The sequence below is a fragment of the Acanthopagrus latus genome, chromosome 4 (assembly GCF_904848185.1).
Source record: "Acanthopagrus latus isolate v.2019 chromosome 4, fAcaLat1.1, whole genome shotgun sequence".
Classification (NCBI taxonomy): Eukaryota; Metazoa; Chordata; class Actinopteri; order Spariformes; family Sparidae; genus Acanthopagrus; species Acanthopagrus latus.
Window position 1 is genome coordinate 16,005,745 of NC_051042.1, and position 23,083 is coordinate 16,028,827.

At 38.8% G+C, this 23,083-nt stretch overlaps 1 protein-coding gene across 5 annotated transcripts in view; it reads left to right on the plus strand.

The window, feature by feature from the left end:
• LOC119018500 (protocadherin-9) overlaps window positions 1-22,634 on the plus strand; it is a 209,267-nt gene extending 186,633 nt beyond the window's left edge. For all 5 annotated transcript variants that reach the window (XM_037096213.1, XM_037096209.1, XM_037096212.1 and 2 more), the window contains one exon: window positions 20,547-22,634. In XM_037096213.1, coding sequence (XP_036952108.1) covers window positions 20,547-20,917 — 371 coding nt within the window. In that variant the 3' untranslated portion in view covers window positions 20,918-22,634. The remainder of the gene's footprint in view (window positions 1-20,546) is intronic.
• The last annotated feature ends 449 nt before the right edge of the window (window positions 22,635-23,083 follow it).

Consider the following 23,083-nt stretch of genomic DNA (forward strand, 5'->3'; position numbering starts at 1 on the left):
ACTTCAAACCCCCAAAAACAACAAAATTGCATTAAACCATGTGTTGCTATTCGTGGCAGGATTGTCATTGGCTGAAGTTAAACACACAAAGATGTATAAACTTTTGTAATCAGGAAACTCACACTGCTGAAAGATAAAAAGCAACAACATTGTGATAAGCGGGAGTTGTGATGAACTTTATTAACTTTAAATTACGTTTGTCTTCATCCAGATGGTTTCATTCTATCCAGGCAGTGGCTGTAACCAACAATATCTACTTATTTCTTTCATCAGAAAAAGAAAAAAAAAAAAAACAAATACCTCCAGTTTGCTGTTTGCTGGTTGTGCACACTGAAGGAAAGCTGTCCAAATGACATATTAAAGTTTGGTGTATGAAACACTAATGCCAAAACAACTTTCCCAACACCTCTGAAATCTGCGTCCTTGAGCTCTACTGCCTCTTAGGTATTTGATATTCATGTATCGTTAGATGTTTTCATTATTTTGTCCATTCCCGTATATGCTCTATCATTCTGGAAGCTGAGTGATTTGCCAGGGGAAGAGGGATGACTGCAGAGGAGCCTCCCGATGTAGGTAACAGTTTAAACGTCCTTGACAAGTGCACAGTTTGCAAAGGAGCAAATTTAATTTCCATGGTTTGAAATTTCAAAGGTATCACCTGCTGTAATTGCTTGACTAGGGGATCCATAAATCATTGTTCAGTAAGGTCATCTTGTAATTTCTTCCCTAATGCTGGCATTTATTTTCCTAGCATCCTCTCTTTCTTCTCATTTAATCTAGCCAGGTCATTTGAGAGATTAATTGCCGCCATCTTCAAAAACAACAAATTAGTTTCACACATGTTCCGACATTAAAACTGAGTAACCACACATATTAGCACCTGCCCGTTCCAAAATGAATATGTTGAACTGCATTGGAGCTGAATGTCACGTGCGTTTGTCACCATTTCATATGGTACAAGCAATCATGATAAAAGTGTCAAAAGCCAAGCATGAGATTTGTCTTTAATACAATAGACAGTACATTTTACAGCGTACAATATATATATATATATATATATATATATATATATATATATATATATATATATATATATATATATATATATATATATATATATATATATACTTTGGGCTAGAGCTGGTGTTTGAATGGTAATAATTTTTCTTTTTAAAAAATCACCTACACATAATGACATGTTTTTCTTTTCCTTTTGACATTTTGCCTTCAGGAACCCCATCAAAGGTCAGAAACCATATCAATTAAATCCATGTTTATGATCATCACACCTAATCATTGCTTTTTGATTCACTTTCCTGTTTAAACGGGTGAAAATATGAAGATTATTCAAAGCTATACTAAAACCCGAAGCATCCACTACCTGTAGCTTCTTACAAATTACATACCTGCCGCTCTTTTATCTCCTTAATTACAGTTTGAACATTAGCTCGGCAACTTTGTGACACTGCGCTTAGCTACAATATACTGACAACCTGAGACTCATAAATTAGACTGTTCTTTATTTATCGTGCAGATAAGATTGCAGTGGAATACATCAGTCAATAAATAAGCCTCATTTTCAAAGTTTTTAACCTTGCGGAACCTGAGGTTTCTGATTTAAGGCTAAAACTAAAGCAGTTGTTTAGATTCCTCTTCCACCAAAGTGCTTTTTAAGAGTCAAAGAGCTGCAGCTATCAGTCAAATAGTCCATCGGGAAAAAAAAAAAATATCACCAACTATATTGCTCATCGATTAAAGGTTCAATGGTCGATTAATATTTCTCAAAACCAGGGTTCTGGAATGAAACATGATTCGATGGTACGTAATGCTACTGAGAGGTACAGTGTGTAATATATTGAGTATTTATCTACAGTGGCCCTCACGGATAAGAAAGTCATTTTCTAAATATGGACTAGTTCACAACAGCGTTGAATGTCTCTGCTAATTCAAGTGTGAGGTAAAGATGTATCTAGCTATTTAATCTTATCTAGTCTTTAATGTATGTAATGTAATTTAAAAGAATATGTTTATCTGTCACACTAAGTCATTCCTTCACTGTCTGTGGCACACTCCCAGCCCTAAATACCTGAGTTAGTTATCGTGCCATGTGTTGTCTTACTGCAACAGACTTCAGATCTTGCTAACGCTACATTAACCTCCGGCTCTCTGAAAGGTATGAACTGAGACTACGGCATGCTAAAATTAATGTTATTTGTGGCAGCATTACTTTTCTGTGAGACCAATGTACTGCTAACAAACATTGTACATTATCTAGGGTTTGTATCATCAGCAGCAGCAGGGGAGAAATATTTATTTCATGGTCGGTTGTGATCTTTAACGTTACTCTTACCTGTCCAACAAGAAGCAGGACACTTCAGCATCAGCCTGCAAACATTTCTTATAATCAGAGATTTCCATCTTGAAAAGGCAACTCTAATGTTGATTATCATTTCATGCTGCCGCCTGTCCCGATCTCCTCTATTATCTACTTTTGGTTTCTTTGGCCACGACTCATCAAGCTCCTTTGATTTTTCTTGTAATACATCTCTTAGTATGTAGAGTATGATCATCCATCCTCTATCAGATTGTGGTGTCAAACTTCTCACTCAGTCTGTTTGGCAGGAGCCAACAGCAGCTGCTGGCTCTTCTTCTTCCTCCTCCTCCAACCAATGCATTTACTGCAGCCACCTACTAAATTTAGAACCGCGAAAAGGCCCTCACCAGGTTTGTCCGTTCTGAGCTACTGCAGACTCATGGCGGTGCAACATGGCGAAATCCGTGTACGCCCCTATTTAGACACAAGCGGCTCATTCTAAGGTGATGAAAACATGATGACTCCTATGTCAGTGTGAACAACACTGCTTAAGACATAGTTGAATATTACATCGTATCCCATTTCTGCCAAGTCTGTTCTGCTAATCCTATGCCAGTCCTTATTACACACTTTAAGCAAAAAAAAAAAAACTAATTATGTTATTTGGTGGAGTGTGGAGGATCAATTGGTGAGTCTCACAGTCTGAAAGAGGCTGCTCTGTAGTCTGGTGGTATGGCAGCAGCTTTTTTCTGTATCTTTTGCCAGATGGCAGCAGGGTAAACAGACTGTGGCTGGGGTGGGTGCTGTCCTTTGGTGTCCTTTGTGTTCTGTGCAGACATCTCACAGACATCTCCCTCCGATATCACTGATGCTCAGTCGATCACCTGCTGCAGAGCCTTCCTGTCCGGGGCTAATGCACGAATCATGACAGTTTGTGATGTTTCAGTCATTTCTCAAGTGAAAATCTCAGTGGTTCCAGTCTTAAATGTTAGGATTCTCTGCATTACCTTTGCTTTTTATGATTGTAGACATGATTTGAAGACATGACTTTAGGTTCTGAGAAACTGAAACAAGTTTTTGTTTTCTTTTTTTCAATTTTGAAATATTTGATAGGCTGAATTATTAGTTGTGAAAATAAGTAGCAATTATTCAACAGTACAAATAACCATTATTCGTAGCCCCCTTTTTTTTAAAGACAGACATTTTTATGCTATAGAATAACCAAGACTGTGACTTCAAGCACCTATAAGCGAAAAAAGAGAACATGCTTTAAACATGTTATATAAACACATTTTATCTTATTTTAATATTATAATTGTCTTATTGATGACATATGTGCATATTTTCCATCAAAGTGTTTTATCACGTGTTGGTATATATATATATATATATATATATATATATATATATATATATATATATATATATATATATATATATATATATATATATATATATATATATATATATATATACCAGAGCCATATTGTATCTCCAGTGCTTCTCACAGATGGAGATTGGAAGAGGCTTCTGGGTTGCACAGCCCTCCTGCAAGGATGTGATGGACACTTAATTACTTGGCTGACAGAAGTTATTCGCCACCTGCACCCAACAGGGGTCTCTGCCAGGCCCTGACCTCCACTTCCTCTCCACACACCCGCCATCTCACAAAGCAGATTTATGCATATGGCCTTCACTCATTTCTCATGTTATCGTTTTCTGGGTTTTTATTCCCTCTGTGTTCTCGCTTTGTCGTTTTTTTCAACGGCAACATGCGCTGAGAGCGGAATACTCAACTGACATGTTCCAAACAAATGTGATATTTCTGTAAAAGACATTATCATTCACAGATTTCCCTCATTAAATTTGTATCAGTCAGATATGTGAAGACTTGACGTTTCCCAATTGCCCAGCTGTGTGTGTTTGAATGACCCAATGGGGAAGCATTTTTAAACTTTTGATGATGATTGACTGATTGTAAATGTAAACTGAGCACTTTTTTGAACAACTGCAAATATTCTGTACTATTCTGAGTGCACTGTTTATTTTCTCATCAATTCATGCGATCCAGCGGACTTAGATATATAATTGCTATGTACTGCTGACACCTTAACACTACTACGCCGAGGCAGATGGTTCAATGTGTTGAAGAGGAGGTGCTAACTTTTTCCATGACTGCCAATTTAATGCCTGAACAACTTGATATTTCTGTCACATTTGCTCGCTTGACAGGGAGACATGTTTGTGAGCCATGTGACAATTAACCTGTGCAATGCATAAGACACGAAACCCGGTAAACTGTTGATGACACATGGGGGAGTAGCTTGTAGACCCTTTAAATCAGTGAGGCGGCATCAAGACTTAGGTTGGGAGTTGGCATTGTTAGCATAATCCATACATCATATCGATGACCTTGAAACAAAGTAAGACAAATATTCCCACTCTTTAATTTAACGAGCTGCATTTTAGTACCAAATCAATACAACGCTGGCCTTAATTTTTTCCAGCATACCTTATATCCATTTAATTCACTGCACTTTTAATAGACAGTACGACACTATCCTTTCCCTCAGGTAATTATGAATAAATGTGTATGTAGGCAGAGCATGCTCTGAAATTACAATTATTAACAGAGAGGAGATGTACCTCAACATTGCAATTACAGAGCTCTCGGGGGATTAACAAGGTTCTGTTTTATTATCAAATTCCTTCAGGCTCCGGGTAATGATCAACACGGAGAATTACATGTCTCCCTGTCACTACTTCACTCCAGAATCTATCTGTCTCTCAGACTTTCTCCCTCTCAGTCACTTTTTTTTTTTTCTAACCCGTTTTGCTGTTCAGCAGGTACCGTTACTGTATCTGCTGGGTCCCCTTCCTCTTTATGCTAATGCCTCTTGCTTATGACTGAGTGTGTGGGATTTACCGGCAGAGTTTATGAATACCTAGCACCATAACTGTTCCAGTGTTGTTGCGTCCTGCCACAGGCCATTTACCCGCCCTTGACGCGCATTCAGACTCTGCACTCTGAGTCTCTGTTTTGGTGTCTTGAGTGACTCCAGGAGAAGGGCGTAAAAGACGAAAAGGGCACTTTCATTTAAAATTAAATTTAAGCAATTTCAGGTATAATTAAATTATCCAAAAATCATACAGGTATTTTTAATTATTTGTCTAATTTAGCATGAAGCTTCTTATTAAATCTTATTAGAGGTAATGATAGTGATAACTTTCACTGGAGCACATTAATATCACCAGTTAATTGCTTGGAAATAATAACCTGAAAAGGTGTATGTCAATTAAAATATAGTCTGTTTTAACTGCAGTAAGGGGTGTTTATTAACCAGTGATTATTTGAAGCAGGCTAAACAGACATCTATCACACTGCATCATTTATATATGTTCATATTATGAGAGAGCATTAGTGTTATTGGTGTACGTTATCTGCCTATACCAATAAAAATAAACTATAATACATAAGATGACCAGCTACATGCTTTGTAGTAAACCCCAACGGGTCAACCCCGTCCCTCACAAATCATGTTCATATGCAACTAATTTGCAAGAGCAATTCAGCCATTTTTACTGGCAGTGTTTAGTGCCAGTAAGAAAAGGAGTGTAATCATATAGCACAGGGCAAAGTAATGGTGTGAAGGTTGTGGAGGAGGATAGGCACATAAAGTATTTACAGGGACATCGCAGGCCTAGATTCATCTCTTGTATTGGAACTCAGTGTTGATACTCATGATATTTATTAATATACCATGACATTTATTTTTGAGGTCTCAGTTGTCTGTCCTTTAGTTACATGATGCAAACACTGAGCCATGAAAGTTGACTAGATCATGTTGGATTGATATTTTAGAAATATAAAACACTGAAAGACATTTTTGAAAAAAAAAAAAAAAATTCTCTATATTTTTTACAATGTTCTATCTTCTCAGTCACTGATGATGATGAAAGATAATCATAGTAATTCCCTGCAGCCCCCAAAGTACCTCATCACAAATGAAAACAGTGTATGAATAAGAGGTGCAGTCTGATACGCCCGACCATGAAGCAATTGGACTGAACCACTGAGAAGCATTATGCTCGCAGTCATTATTTTCTCTCATTTGGATGGTTGGATTTCCTGGTGTCTCGTGTGTACATAGGGGCAAGTGAATTGCGGTCATGGTGCTGCGTTACTTTCTTATGAGGTCAACATGATCATTATCTGTATCTGTGAGATTATATTCACCGCCACAGCGGGCTCAAAATGATTAAAAGATTATAATCTTTTATTGAATTAAAAATCTATTCTTCATCCCTCAAATGTCAATAGAGACTATTAGTGACTGTTATATGGACAGTGTTTACTGTAACTGAGTGTGTGTTTGTGGGTGCTCTAGACAAGGGCTTGTGGACTCGTAGGCTTGTACATGTATTCATTAATTCTTCTGCAACAGAAGTGGCGTGGCCTGTCAGTGCAGCCCTTTGGCCAGACCTTAACATGAAATTTGGCAGGGATGTTCATGGTCCCAAGAGCACAAATTAAAGCCAACTCCAGATTAAAAATTTCCACTTGTCCAACTCCTCACTTGTCCGATGGATTGTGAGAGAAAAACAACATACGTTATATAAATGTCATTATTATTCTAAACAGAAAAATAAATAAGGGGCAAGTGTGAAAACTGAATCAGTTATCACTTAGCTGCCTCATTCTTATCATCAGTGCTACGAGGGGTCTTTGACCAGAAATGTATTCGATCCACTGTCGAGATGAGCAGGCATACTCACTGACTTAGAACAGAAATTAGATTACAAGGTCAGTGGCTGAGTCTAATGCAGTGGAAGATTAGAGAGCGAGAAGAAATCATTTTTACATGGCTATTGTTGTCATGGGGACTGAGAACTTGCACTGAGCTGTGTAAAACAGCAATTTAAAATGTGTTTTGAGAATCTGCGTTGCCATCTTTAGGCTACATTGCCAAACAGAAACATAAAAGACAGATGTGAATTACTAACAGAAGCAGAATGTCTATGTTCTGTATTATATCTTTGATATTTTTTAACTGTGCCATTGATCCAACCTTAGGAATCAGAAAAATGGAGTGACAGTATTAGGGATATTATCTATATATATGAAGCTTATAATAACAGCAGTAGCCTGTGAAATGACAGTATTGTTACAGAAACAGTTGTGATGATCTCACAGTATCTGCCCTCCCAGGCTATCCATTGCAAAATGAACATACTAAGTGCACTCATTTTTCATTGGTATCCTATCTTTAGCTTCCATATGGGTTATATAGCCATAGTTATAGAATGGTCATTTGTGTTATTTATGGATGGCTTAATGGATGACAGTAGTGATGGATGGATGGATGGATGGATGGATGGATGGATGGATGGATGGATGGATGGATGGATGGATGGATGGATGGATGGATGGATGGATGGATGGATGGATGGATAATAAAATGATGGCAGTACAGATAAGCATCAAACTGAATGTCTGACCGTCAGTTTTACTGCATCAGATGTGGCAGATCTGTCAAAACAGTCTTTTGGACAAGTCGACTAAAATTATCCTCTTTGGCTTTTCTGTTGAAAACCGAGAAGTTTGTATTTAGGCCATGTACAGCGTATGCCTTGGAAAAATAAGCACTGAACACAATGGTATTGTGAACAGTATGCCATATTAAAGGTATGCTCCATAGTAACATGTATACCTAGCTGTCCTCTTTGCAGAAAAATGCACATTTATGGATTTCACAACTACTCTATTATCCAACAGTAAACAAGCTGACATATCTACAGTGTAAACTGTAAAAAGTACTGGCTCATGCAAAAACCATTAAAGCAAAAAAAAAAAAATGTTTTTTTTCTGTTGCATACAAGTATAGCAAGCTGTCCATGGTGGTTTGTTTGGTTACCGCAGTGCAGTACAGACCCCTGACTCCTCTCTTCCTTATAGTTGGCTTGGATTTGAGTTGGTTGGTCCCAAAGCGTCCTACAGTCTAATAGCTGTAGGCACAAGTTTGGACGCTGAGACAGAGTAAAGATGTTCTCTGCTGGAACTTCATCCCGACATAGAGGGGATGAAAGGTGGTTTTATGGGTTTAGTCCACATCATCCCCTTTGCTGGTGCCGCCAAGCCAGTTTCAGGCATACTTCCTACACTTTTTCTTCCAGCACAGTGCCACAGGGAACAGTGTTCTGGTCCCCCTAAATTGATAGAATATGCCTGTTGCATGCAATCTGCCCTTCATTACTCCATGTTAATATCACATGAAAGAAAGAAAATCCATCACTTTAGGTAGCTGATATGTACAGTAATTGGGGCTGGGGTTGGTCCATGCATTCTTGAAGGACTGGTATGGGCTAAGTGAAGCCCAATCCAGTTTGGTTCCTTTGTTTGTTCGCTCTAGGCATTCCAGCTAACAGAATCTCCCAGGTGAGCTCGATTAAAACACTTGATCATTGCATAACGCACAGCACTCTGAGTGAGCTTGATGTGTCAGCATGCTTCAGCGCTCTGCCTCAACAACTTTGTGAGGTGCACCGCAATTCTGAAATGCTGTTGTTGAATAAAACTGCATCTTGCCTTTAGTATTTAGTCTGTGAGCGAGTCTGTCCAAATTCCTTTAGACGTTTATGCTATACCATATCCATAATGACACTCAGCACTCCAGAGATGTTACACCAGACACTGTATTTTTGTACAAAATATGCTTGGAGACCTTCAAAGAGAAACTATGCCGGAGGTGGAATTTATAAAAGTTAGTAAGCTCTCAAACAATTTTAATTTATGTCACTAAAATGTGTACTTAGCAAAGGTATCATGTAGAGAAAAAAATAAATCCTGGCAAATACAAAATATTGCAATAAAGGATCTGGATTAAGGCCAGAAAACTGTGATTGGTACCTCTGCTATTACAAGCTGTCTTGTCTTCCAGCCATTAAGCTGATAGTTCTACTTGTTCCAACTTTCCAGCACCCTCCTCCACTCCTCCTCACTGCTACAGTCTACAAGGCGGGAGTCACACAAAAACTTCTGGTGGTGGCGTGACCCAGAAGGGCAAACAAAATGTTTTGGTGTACAGTAGAAGATGAGCAGGAAAGGCCAGAGTCTTTTGGAGCGCCCGTGCGCTTTAACTCTGCAGCATGTCTAAAACTCTGCTCTACAGACTCTGTCGCCTCTCCACACTGTCTGATTCAGGACAATCCTAAGCCTCCTCCCAAAGCATGAGAGACCAGATGATCAAAGTATATGATTCATACCATATTGATGAGCATCTCTATTGAAACCTTGCAGAGAAGTCTAGAAGCTAATATGCTGAGTGTGATCTGAGCAGTGCTTTTGAGAATACGGCCTTGTTGTCATTGACTCGGTGCTACAAGATAGCAACACCAGAACTTTAAATTAATAATCATTACTATTCCGTATAGAGGAAACATCTAGCAAGCTTTTACAGTTAGAAGGATATATATTGACTCCTCAAACAACTGTATCATTTTTTAATGTTGCTTTACTAAAATGCAACAACTTTCATAGAATATTCCACTTAAAGTGGATCTGAAGTTAACCCCTGGAGTGGTGCACTGGAGATACGAGGGGAAACATTGAGTGAAGAAAGCATTGGCAGTAAAAGGAATGAAATGCAGTGCAAATATGTTTGGGGATTTCTCAACTTTTTAGCTCCATGCTTAAAAAAAGTTAACTACCCATCAGAATGTGCCCTTACTGCGAGGTAGTTGCTACAAATTTGAATCTCTAAATAAGACTCAAGACTGTAATAGAGGTGAATTGGAGCGGGTTAAGAATTAATTGTTTCTCACCTGAATACTATTAACCAAATATTTTGATCAAAAGATAAAACATTGTTAGTTAATTGGTAGTGAGGGATGTCAGACCACGTGCAATTTCAAAAGCCTCACAGGCTGTTTTGGCAACAGACAGCGCTACTGTGCAATTATCACTTTATAATGATTCTTAAATCATAAGAAAATGATGCCAATCCTGCAGACCATTTGTGCAGGGCAAATATCAGAGAAGTAAACAAGACCTGACACAAAAAACATGGTGATGAAAACACTTAAAAAGAGCATTTTAACCTTACTTGCTAACTGCTGTCAGTGATGCCTCCACAAAGAGCTGAATGATGAGTGAATACGTACGGTAAACACTGTTCATGAATAGTCATAGCTTATAGATACTGTTGTATGTGCAATGTGTGGTACTGTATGGGTAAAAAAAATCGAGTCATTTCTTGTGAGACAAATGAAATCAGTGGAAAATGCTAATCACACGTGAGCTTCATTTCCACTATAATTCACACAAACATCAGTCTTACACTTATTCCCTCGCATATCTTGCAGTAAAAGGTACTTTTAACAGCAAAACTGCGTGGGAACAATAGAGAGTAGCCTGGGTTGAATATTTGAATTACAAATTGATCTGAGAATAGTTTTAAGTGAGGTCTGAGCCAATAATATTTATCAGTGATCATGGAAATTATGTAAATGACGGTCATTTTTTTGACAGGCTTTGTGTTTTGTTTTCCTCGCCATTCCTCACCTCCACTTCACTTTCTTCTCTTCCGTCACGCTCGCTCCGCCTTTCTATCCCTCTGACCACCCTTCACTTGCATTCTCAAGTTCTTTTTCTATTTTGACTCGCCGCTGCCCTTCATCTCCTTTCATGAGAAGCTGCTGCCTGCATGGCCTCAAAGGGAGCTCTAGAAAGGATCCATCAGCCAGACTAGTATTCTCTCGAGGATGCATCCAGTATGTTGCTCTGTTCTTCTCTGCTTACTATCATATCTATCCAACCACAGATGCCCTTTACTGTAGATCACAGAACCTGTTTTCAAATTTGCTGCAAAGCTGTGTGGACCAGTAATTCTATGCCTTGATGGACACCGGCCGCCATGGAACTCACACTTTTCCCCAAGCTATTTACTATATATTTGCTCTTGGTGTGAGGCAAATCTTTATGAATACAGTCTATGTTTATAACACTGTATGCCATTATACGCCTTGGTGTACACAGTGATGGATCGCCTGCGTATGTATTTATGTATGTATGTGTTGTAGTGGAGGATGAAAGGGTCACATGGAAAACCAACAGCAGATTTTAGAGCAAGGAGGAAGAATCTGCCAGATGTATCTTGTGGGTTTTTTGAGCGGCAGCTGGAGACAGCAGTATGGCACTTTGAGCCTACATGCTGGACCAAAACAAAGCTTCATTCATCCCCAAATAACAACATCTGGGCATGCTTAACAGCATGGATAAATAAATAAGCCCTATGGACACTAAATCCCCCGCAATCAATCACTCTCACTCCCTCTTCACCCATTCCCCCTTGCCACTCTGAAGGCTGTAGGTTGTTAGTGTGGGACTGGCACATCAGCACTGATAGTGCGCATCCAATTAATTAACCAAACGTTATCTCATTAGTAATAGCCAGCAGACTAAAACAAGTATACTCCCCTATAGTTGCAAACAACCTCTGGACAAAACTGAGGAGTATTCTCCCCTCCTCTGTAACCTCAGTGATGTGATGATGCTGAGTAGGAGGACTGAGAGATAGACATGTGAATGTGTTTTGGTCAAAGTGTCTATCGTTAGGCAGCTATTGCTCATGGCTCACATTTATTCAAGAGCTTCTGCAGAATTAAACAGACCGGCCCGCAGCACATGCTAATGACACCGCATCAGGAGGCAACCTAATGGTTTCTTTGTCTTTAAGTTATCCGTCTTTGTGGACATCTGCAGCACTCGCACAGTGCTGTAAGCAAAAGTCAGCACCATCTGACACAGTTCTGATCCCTTGCATTCCTCAACACCTGTGCCTCAATGTTATTTAAAGCACTCAGGGGTGCTGCACCAAACATCAGCCACCGGCTATTTGCTTGTGTGTGTGTGTGTCTTTGCGTGTGTGCGCTTCTGTGAGTGGATGTGTGCAGGAAATAACTTGACTTCTTGAGAATGGTAACCATGAGCAACGAGCTATGTGCAGACAAAGTAGCGCTAAACATTGTGGGAGCAAATCCGTGTGAATGAAATGAACACATGATGTTAAATGTTCTGATTCATCTACGCAGGGCTGAGAATTTGCAAGATGAACTGAATATTCATGCTAAAGTCAAATCTTTGACAATGGACAGCAATACAAATAGAGCTGTGTGTGTGTCAAAGAGCTTGATTGAGAAGAGATTTTTTTTTTTTTCTTTTTAATTTTAGGAGTAATCATTTTTGCTTTTCCCTCCCCATGATGCATTCATTTAGAAAGAAAAAAAAATAGGATCAGTATTCATTTAAGACTGTTCTACCATGCCACACTAGATATGTTTACTGGAAAGGGGTGAGTGACATAATAATGTCAAAATGCATTAATACATTCTATTTAAAAATGTAATTTTAAATGATGGTTATGATAGAATTGATATTTTCTATGTAGAAATCTTCATCTGTGTGTGTGGTGTTTTGTTCACATGTGAAGAGACACATTTTGCCTACAAACATCTAATCCATATGTTAAAACAAAGCCAATGACATATAAGTATGTGTATGTTGTAAATTACAAATCACATGTGAAACCTTTAAAAATGTGGAAATCACATATTTTTGTTTACGTGATTTCATGTTTTTTTTTTTCATATGTAAATTGTAATGCATGTGCAAAAAAAAAAAAACTGCTTGTCACATATGAAACTACTTAATGTGTGTGGAATATTGTGATTTTCATATGTGAAAGGGCAAAATCCAAGAGTCGCCCTTTCACAGGGAAGCTACATACTCAGAAAATACCATAAACAATGCAAAGCAAAATGCTAAAGTCATGGCGGAGTTCAGTTCCTATATTTCACTGGGCCTGACGAGATCTGTATTAGATTTACGAGTTTGTTTTTTCGGGGGCAGCAGTACAATGGAGTACATACCCAGGGGCCTCTTATCTACAGCTGTAGTGTCACGCCGTGCTCAGGCTTATCATCTGTCCACAGCTCTTCAAGGTTTCAGCAGGAGTAGCGGGATGTCACTTGACACCTTCTGGGCATTTCCGCGTCACACGGTTTTCAGCAGTGACAGATTCTTGATTACGCCATTTGCATGTACATCTATATTACTGAGCATGACTACGGATTCTAATCAAAATCTGAAATTCGTTGTTGCTGACATTATGCTCATTCACCAACCTATTTACAGTGGTGATACATGACATGAGATGTCACTCTGATTATAGAGTGGGAAGTCAGAGTGTAATGAGGCAAACAAGCTGATTCTTGGGCACAAGCTAATCAGAAAAAGCTGCCGCTAATAACCCTTGATGGTCAATCTCAGTCGATTTAAATCAGATTAAATCACAGAGCTATATTAAGAATCAGATGATCAAAAAGAGCTTTCCAGAAAGAAAGAAAGAAAGAAAGATGGAAATAAGGATTGTCTGTGTGTGCATGTGTATATCGATTGTGTGGATATGAAAACACGGGACAATGGTAGGTCAGACCACAGGAGAATTAAGTCAATGACAAACTGCAAAAAAGTTAACAAAGAGAAAACAATGGCTAATGAGGTGGGCGTCCGGGTATGTTACAGGCTGTGCTTCTACAATGTCAGAAAGCCCCTTCCAGAGGGAGGAGGGCTGATGGGAGAGGGTTCAACCTCTTACAGTGCACTTTCAATTAAATGGACCAACATACTCCTGCACAGTGTGACTGGAAGGACTCCATCTACATATGCATCGATAGGGACTCCGTAAAGAGAGATTGACGCACAAGTATTGTGTTGTGTGGTGTTTTGTTTTTGTTTGAAGTATCTAGTCTGCTGTGTTGGAGTTTTGAATAAGCACTATGTTTGATTTAAGCATGGAGTTGGTCTCCTAGAGAGTGGTATACCGCAGTAAGCTACTTAGTGGTGAAGGGGACAAAAGCATTGTCTGCTTTTTCCTTGGTGGGTAAAGGACAGGAGATTGAAGATCATCCTGAAGATGTTGCTAAAGTGAAAATGTGTTTTGTTTTTTGTAGCCAGTGCCCCTAAAAGAAATTTAAAGAGATGTATGGTACACCTGGGCCCTCATTTAACAACATGCGTTGGAAATGTTTATAAATTCTGTCTGATGCAAAACATTAAGAGTGTGCAAAAAAAAATAAAAAATCAGGACGTCAATCAACATGTCTGTCATGAACACACTTGCATGTGATTAGAGTTCATAATGTTCTAAACCACCATGCTTGTGCATGTCTGGGGTCATTTGCATTCAGAAATGTCCCCAATGCACCATATGTGGCAACAAAACATACACTTTAAGATCTGTATCCAACCTCATGCTGGAACGTGCTGATGGGCAAAAACCCTAGGGTGAACAGGACTTGAATGTGCACAGGAATAGCTTTTGGCCATTTAGTTGCTCACTCCAACATAAGTCCCAGATCATGGCATGAATCTATAAATATCTGCTTACGGAAGCAGTACTCAGAAGCTGCTCTGTACCATTATATTTTCATACACCTGGCATGGATGTCATTTATATATATAACAACATGTCTGTTGCTAACTAGACAAAATTACTAAATGAAGTGTTAGTCAAAAAACACACAAAATATATATAGTTCTTGAGATTGTTTAATGCATTTTGAGACACCTGCGATGCTTGCTGTTTGCAGTTTCAGTTTGCAGTTATAGGTGGCAAATGATGGGCTGAGGTTGGCCGTTTAATTTGTGTAGTTGCTCTGCTATAGCTATTAGTTCATTGGTTATTGCCAGGCCAATTGTGCAGAAGATTGACCTCACATCGATTTGTAACACTTTTTGTCTATTCCTTCAAATGACTCCTTAATCATTCCAGGTGCTCCATGGCAACTGCAGAGGTACCCCCCATGGTTTGGTTTCACTAGCATCATTACTATATACAGCTGTATTTCCTTTTTTACCTACCAGCTCTATACCTCAAGTGGTCTTTCAATCAAGCTTTGTCCCTGCATTGTCTCAAACAGCAGGCATGCAAAGATTAGAAGGGAAAATGGCTGATTCAAATTATCCTCTGCTGCCCACTTGGACCACTGATTGAAACAATCTACATGCAAATGGTCATGTTTATTACACCAGGGGAATAGGAAAGCACAAAGTGCCCTTGATTAATGGCTGGCTCTGCTTTTGTTACTAAAAATGAAAGACAGACATTGAAGTCACCCCGTTCTGCCAAAATCAATTTACAAATATGTAACACTACATGCGAATATATGGTCATTCACAGATCAGGCGAGGTTTTCTTTGCTTCATTTAAAATATTTTCCAAGCACCCCTTGATTAAAAACAAGGAAGGAGTGACATCAGAAACTTCACCATTATTGTGTTATTACAATCACTTACCTAAAGCTACACAAAAGCATAAAGTCACATAATTGGCATGTCTGTAAATAGTTTCTCTGCTCAACCCTCCACACTATGCACATGTGTGCAGTCCTTTCCCTTCCTTCCATCTCTCTTTCCTTAACAGCCCCCCAGATGTCTCCCCACTCGTCTGCAATCTCATTTGAGGAATTCATCTTGCTGTCTTCTGGGAACCATGTATTGCTGCTCTCTGTGGTTCTTCATGCAACTATGATAATGTGTGTCTTGGTTAGACTCTTCACATGCCAATTATGAGTGCCTGTTATTGTGATGGACTCCACATTCATGCAGAAGAGTGACTGACTCTCTCCTCAGGCCTCGGCTTTCTTCACATCATACATCAGAATGTGCTTTCAAAGGCAGAAACCAGGGTTCAGGCAGCAGGGCTTAGTGAATATGAGGACATGTTCTTATTAAACCAGAATTGCATCAATTCATATTGTCTTACACATGAATGACTCACAAAGACCCTGTCATAAAAACAGCAAATGAACCAATGGGTGAAATACCATTTCGGCCCCTAATAAGAGGCGTGGAAACAGGAAAGACTCCCTCTCCCCATGAAAACATCTACAATCAAAGATGCTTTGCTTATGATGAAAACATAAACATGAAGAAAAAAACCTTCACTTAGTTACTGACAAAACACAATATAGACTGCTAATTGATTGCCACAATAAACAAAGCACAAAATAATGCAAGTCAGTACAGCAGCCCTGCATTTAATTAAACTTATTAATTAAGTTCTAAGGCTTGTTTACATTTTGTAGATTAAAAATGGATCATGAAATTTCTTTATCTAGAAAAATGCCCCATACCCCAAAAATGGCATTACAAATCCGTTTATAGACATACCGATCAAATAATACATTAATTGACATTAAGGTTTAAATTAAAGGCTTTTTTAAGAAATACATTTCTTCTGTGACTATGCAATAAAAGTAGTTGATTGTGCTTACCGGGTTTTAGAGATGGATTTTTCCAGTGTTTTACAAACACCACAACAGTTAATCATGATACTGCATTTGCATTCACATCAATTACTGCATAGCAGCACAGTAGGGTTTTGAACCTTTGGGAGTAAACCATAAAGATCGGCCAACCAAAACAATTGTGTTATCCTGCTTATAGCTATAGACTTTATTATTGATTCTCAGTAGGATCAGCAACAATAAGCCCTCAAATTAAAGTAGTTTGTCTTTGGTGTCAAAGTGTCAAATAATAATTTGATCAGACAGAAGTAGCCATTGTTGTGATGCTTTTTTTGTTTTATCAATCTCATCATTTCAATATTAATTTAAGATTTTCATTCATTAATGTACATGAATTAATTCCATTAGCACTCAAGTAACCGAGGGTAATACATTAAATACAAAGGCTCAGTATTAACCAAGATACGATTTCTACAATACTTTCAGCTCCTTTAATAAGTCTTGACAAAAATGGCTCTCAAATTGTCTGAGTAAGTTTAAATTAACAAGAAGAAAAACATGTCCAGGCATGAGTCTGAAGAAAAGCCCTTTGAAATATTACTGAACCTACCCACCAGCCAATTAGCCTTTTGTGAACCAAAGGGACAAATTAGGACAAATAGTTATCATTTTCTCTTTTAGGACAAAAACAGATGAATTCATTACTCTTTGAAGCTTGATACTCAAACACAGACAGAATTGGTTGCTTCTTTGAAAAAAAAAAAAAAAAGAAGAAATCTGACTCAAAGGACATGAATTCTTCAAATAGCAGAACTGCCTTATATTTCACGCATAATGCATGTTTTGCTATCAAATGAGATTCAAGCAAATGGCACCTGAAACACTGACTTGTTTGATTTTTTTTTTTTAATGTCTGAATCATGAAGCATGTTCATCACAGGAGTAGCCAGATGGTAGCAATGAGTTACAGAGGAAAGTCGCGCTGATTTCTATGTTCTGATGCAAATTGACCCTCAACTTTTTTTTTTGTTTCTTTCCGGGTTTTGGGGAAGGGGCTCCGGATCATTTCTACTGTGAAACTATTCCTACTGAGGAAGGAGTAACATCTATCATTTACTTTCAGGAAATAGTGAGCCTGTGCTGTTGTGGTCTGCAGGCTATAGCTCAGCCTTGCTATTGACATTAGGTTGGTCAAAATTAAAGATTTCAAAACGGTATCTGAAAATGTATTGACAGTGACAGAGCTTTGATTGCTATCTTTTTTACACTCACTGCGACTATTTTCAATCAAACTCATAACACAGCTAAAAGTTTGAGATTCAATAACAGCAGAAAAAAGAGATGAAGGAAGTTATGAAGCCTAATCATTGAGATAGTCAGTGTCTCTTAGCACTGCTGTATTTTTTTGTACTATATGTATCATTATAATTGTAATTATTATCACTGTATTATCATATAGGCACTGTAGATTCCTCTATGGACCAACATGACAGCGCTCAAAGAGAACTCATCATCCTTTCAACCTTTCATCCTCCTCAAGATCTATAACCCCCCACATACTCTCCAGCTCTCAAAAAAGCACAGCTCATTCATTTTTCAGGCTGCTGGTTGGTCCACTGAATCCAGGTCTCTCAACTCACATGACCTGCGCCTCACAATTGAGCTGGAGAGCCTCAAGGAGAGTAGGAAACCAGCTGATGCCAGATAAGAATAATTGTTTTTTTATTGTTGGAAAAGTCGCCATATCTGGAGACAACAGTGTACAGGTCAAGTCTGAACGGACTTTGGGCACTTTAGTTTCAACCTCGACTACAATACTACTAATGGGTTTTAATATGTTAGGAATTAAATTCACCGGCAAAGGTTTACTGTTCCATAAAATGGAAAATGGAGGTCTTTTTTTTTTTATGACCATTTTTTTACTAAAGATAAGTCACATGGTCAGGGTCAATGTTGCATCAATGATTAGATTAGATTGGGAAAAGATTGTGGTTATTAACACTATATATAACTCTAACTAGGCAGGACCCTCTTTAACTTAAATTTGTCTGCGGCAGGCCATCAGTAAGGTGCTGAATTCATTCCTTAGAGATTCTGGTCAGTATTGACATAGTAACATCTCACATTCGCTGCACATTTGCCAGCTGAACATTTGCCAGCTGTACATTCATTTCTTTTATCTAACCACATCTCGGGGTGATCTATTGGATTGATATCCTGCGACTGTGGAGGCCAGAGTAGTTCGCAGAGGTCATGCTCTTGTTGGTGGAACCGATTTGAGGTTCTGTGTGCTCTCTTCCATGATGCATTATCCAGCAGGGGGTGGCCATTAGAAGATGAGTAGACTCAGGTAGGCTGTGGCATTTAAGCATTTAAACACATCTTCAGTTGGTATGTAGGAGCCTGATGTGTGCAAGGAAAAACGTCCTCTACACCGTTACACCGCCATCATCCTGTTTCTCTGACAGCAGGATGGATCCATGGAATCTCGTCCTTCTCTGCCAAATTCTGACCCCCACGATCGGCATGTGGCAGCATAAATAGAGTTTTGTCCGACCAAGCGACATGTCTACAATCGTCCACTGTCCAGTTCAGATGAGCCTGTACCCATTGTAACCTGTTCTTCCTGTAAGACCACAGGAGTGGATACCTTCTGTGGTCCCATGTAGCCTATCTGCCTCAAGATTTGTTGTTTGTACAGGGATGGTCCTCCACATGTGTAGCTCTGTTGTAATATGTGGATATTTGAGTTACCATTGCTCTCCTGTCAGCCTGAACCAGTTCGACCATTCTCCTCTGACCTCTTTCATTAACAAGCCGTTTTTGCACACACAGAACCACTGCTCCCGGGATGTTGTTTTTCACACCATTCTCAACTGTAGAGACTGTTGTGCATGTAAATCCCAGGAGATCAGCAGTCTGAGATGCTCCAACCGCAGTCTGGCACCACAGTCAGATCAAACACAACAGCTGAGCCCCCATGCCATGTCTACATACTGTTGAGCCACTGCCTTGACTGATCACATGTTTGCAGAAACACAGGCGTACCGAATAAAGTGGTAAACAGAAAGCAGACATGTCCTTCCTTTTGCTTCAAGTCAGCAGTGATTGTTTGGAGACCACAATAATCAACCTTAACATAAGTGCCTCAAGTGCCAAAACTTAGCATTAATAATACATTGGCTGCTGTAAGTGTTGTATTGGAAGAGCAGAAATTGTATGAAAATCGAATGGAATTTGATAGAGGAAAATACTATGTTTTGTAGATAAAGATCACTTCTGGGAGACAGGGTTGTTTATTTTGATTCAAGGAGAATAAATTGTTGTAACGTTTCGGAGCCTCAAATTTGTAAAATATTTTCGGAGCTTGTGAGGAATAACTCAGATTTACACTGCAGGTACATGACAAAGTATTGCTTGGCAGCCTTGTTTCTGTTTAGGGACATGGACTTAAAATAATGCTGTGATTTTCTGTATCAAAATACACAGTTTATATCATGATGTTTTGAAATCTCGTGGAAGCACTTCATAAATGCTAGGACTTTTAGATAAAAAATATCATAATATCTTTGACCAAATGCCTCAGTATACAAACTGTGGCAATATTGTAGGAATAACAATGGGTACTTATCAGAACAGGTTGGTAAGTTCAGAAAGTTACATACAACATTTATGTTGTATTGTGATATAAGGATGATCGAAAGATGAAGACAGTATTTGGTCTCATACCACGATAATGCTATAATATAAATACATTTTCCTGCCATAATGTCTTGGATAAAATGAATATTCAAATCATCATCAGCAACCAGTTTGAAAACCATCCATGGGATCATGTTGTTAGGTGGTAACGAGGAATGACGCACTTAAAATCACTCATCTGAATATATTTTTAACTCTTTTCTTTTATCTCCTCCTTTTTCAGATGGTCCCCTGGGACCTCGTGGTCTAGTGGAGGCAACAGAGATGTGCACACAGGAATGCCTAGTCCTTGGACATTCAGACAACTGCTGGATGCCCCCGACATTGGGATCATACCAGCAGCCCAAGTCACCTGTGTCTAGTTTTGGATCTCAGAGGGAGTGGGGTCCCAAGGACAAACTTCTCAATGGTCATACACTGACCAGAACCTGGAAAAATGAGAGCGGGCGGTCGGAGCATTTTGGCGACGGGAAGCAGTTTGGGAGCGGAGAGGGACACTTCACTAGCAGTGGCATGGCTGATATTCCACTGGTGAGTCTGAAGTCCTGCCAGCCAGCATCCTGCCCAGACAGCCCAAAGGACCAGCAGCTATAAGACGGACTTCGCCTCTTTGCTGTGAGACATCCGCGATGGGCGCAGCAACTCATCCGAGCGCCTCTCCTTTCCTGTTTTCTCCTGTTTCATCTCTTTCCACCTAAGTTGATGCTTCTGCAGTGTAGCCACATGTACTATGTAGGCAACAGAACTATAGTGCTCGTGCTGTGTTCCCTACGATTCAAGTGTACTATCGCTCTAGAGGAAACCTCTTTTTTTTTTCTTTTTTTTTCTTTAATGGGACTCATTGCCATTTAACATTTTTTGTCCACTACACGTGTGACAAGTGGAGGAAGGACACGCATACAATGGAGAAAATGAAAACAAATTCCAAGAAAAAAAGAAAAAAAAAAACTACCATGGCTGACCAGTATATACAAATATTTGTGGTGTGGTTGTTATTGAGTTGTTCAGGACTATATTAATCGACACAATCAAAGAAAATGGAGTTACATTTCAGAGAGTGTTGATCTAATAACACTGTTAGTGGACACCTGTTTATTCCGTCATTGTCTGTGTGTTTGTAAATAAGACTTATTAACCACTATCATGTACCTGTAATAACCACAGTGAATAGGGACAGTTCTAGGCTGTTGTCATCATAATGGCTTGTCATCAGGATTTGGGGATTTCAACCGGACAATGGTCTATAATGTGGCATAATGTACAACGAGAAAACATTTACCCCATTCTTTAAAAAAAGTTTGATTTTGAGACAAATTTCCATCCCGTAATATACTCAATGTTGCCCATATTTCATAATAATTTTCTTCAAGTACTGCAAAAACCACAGGCAGACCTTTTTTTAAAAAAAAAAACAAAAAAAACACACATTTTGTATGAAGGATGTCAGTGCTCAATATGTGCATTATAAAAATGAAAAGCTCTGAAAGCTCTCCTCTATAAACTGATTTTGAAAGTGTTCAGTACAATTAAATAGCAATATATTTGTAAATGGCTAAATGTTTTATCTAACGTTGAACTTATTACTGTATACATTTTATTCAAATTGTGATTTAACTGAGCGCAATCCCTCAGTAGTACCTGCAATTTATTGACATATGTATATATATTATTTCCACACGGACTATGATTTTTCCATACAGTACATAAGAATACACAGCTTAAGATAACACTTTAATCACTGTGCCTTCATGACGTTTTCTTCAGACACTGAGTTTTGCTTATTTAAATGATGAGAACATGTCGGCCACAGGGAGCATCCTCAAATGCCTTACGCATTGAATGTTTGCCAAATTTAGAGAACATAATCACACAGATCCTGAAATACAAAATCAAGTCGTTGGTACTGAAGAAAAAAAACATAAAAGGCATGTGCAGATAATGGGTCAACCGTGAAAAACCATCTGTCAGTCCACTGTCTGAAAAGGTTTGTTTTATTCCACAGCATGGAAGGCTAATCACACAATGGAAAAGCATGCTAAAAAAGATATAGCTTTTAAAAATTTACTTGGTCATTTTTGTGTCATTTTATTTTGTTGGAATAGAGTTGATTTGTGCATTAAGGAGACATTCAGTTTGTAAAGCACTTTCATATTTATGTCACAGTATAAAGAAGTTAAGTGGGATGGAGTGATTTGCTTATCGCAGTATGTTTGTCAGTTGTGAGGGTGTCTGACATCACAGATACTGAAACAGTTAATCCTTGTTGCTACGCTACAGGTATACAGCTACTGCAATAAATGTTTTAATTATGTGTATGCTTAATTTGTGTGCAAGATACGATCAGCTCGGGAGTTCTGTGTCTGTTTTGAGTGGATGGTGCTTACGTGACCCTGTTTACGTACATATTCCTGGTACAAAATAACATACTGATCATCTACTTTCCTGAGCACAATGCATTTATGAAATACAATTTAGATTGTCCCCATTTCCTTATTTTTCTCATTTTCTTTCACGACGGTTAACTAGACCAGACAAATCCTTCCAATTATCTTGGTGGTCTTCGAATTAGACCCATGTCCTTGAACCAAAAAACACACATCTGTTGAAACATATTTCGTAAAGAGTGCGTCCAACCTGAAGGATATTTTATTTGGCTCCATGTGATGTTTCTTTCTGACCGAGAGCTAAGCCGAAAGCCTCCCCGCTCACTTCCATTTTATGCGAGCAGAGGAGCACGGAGTTCACGTGGAGTTTGAATTC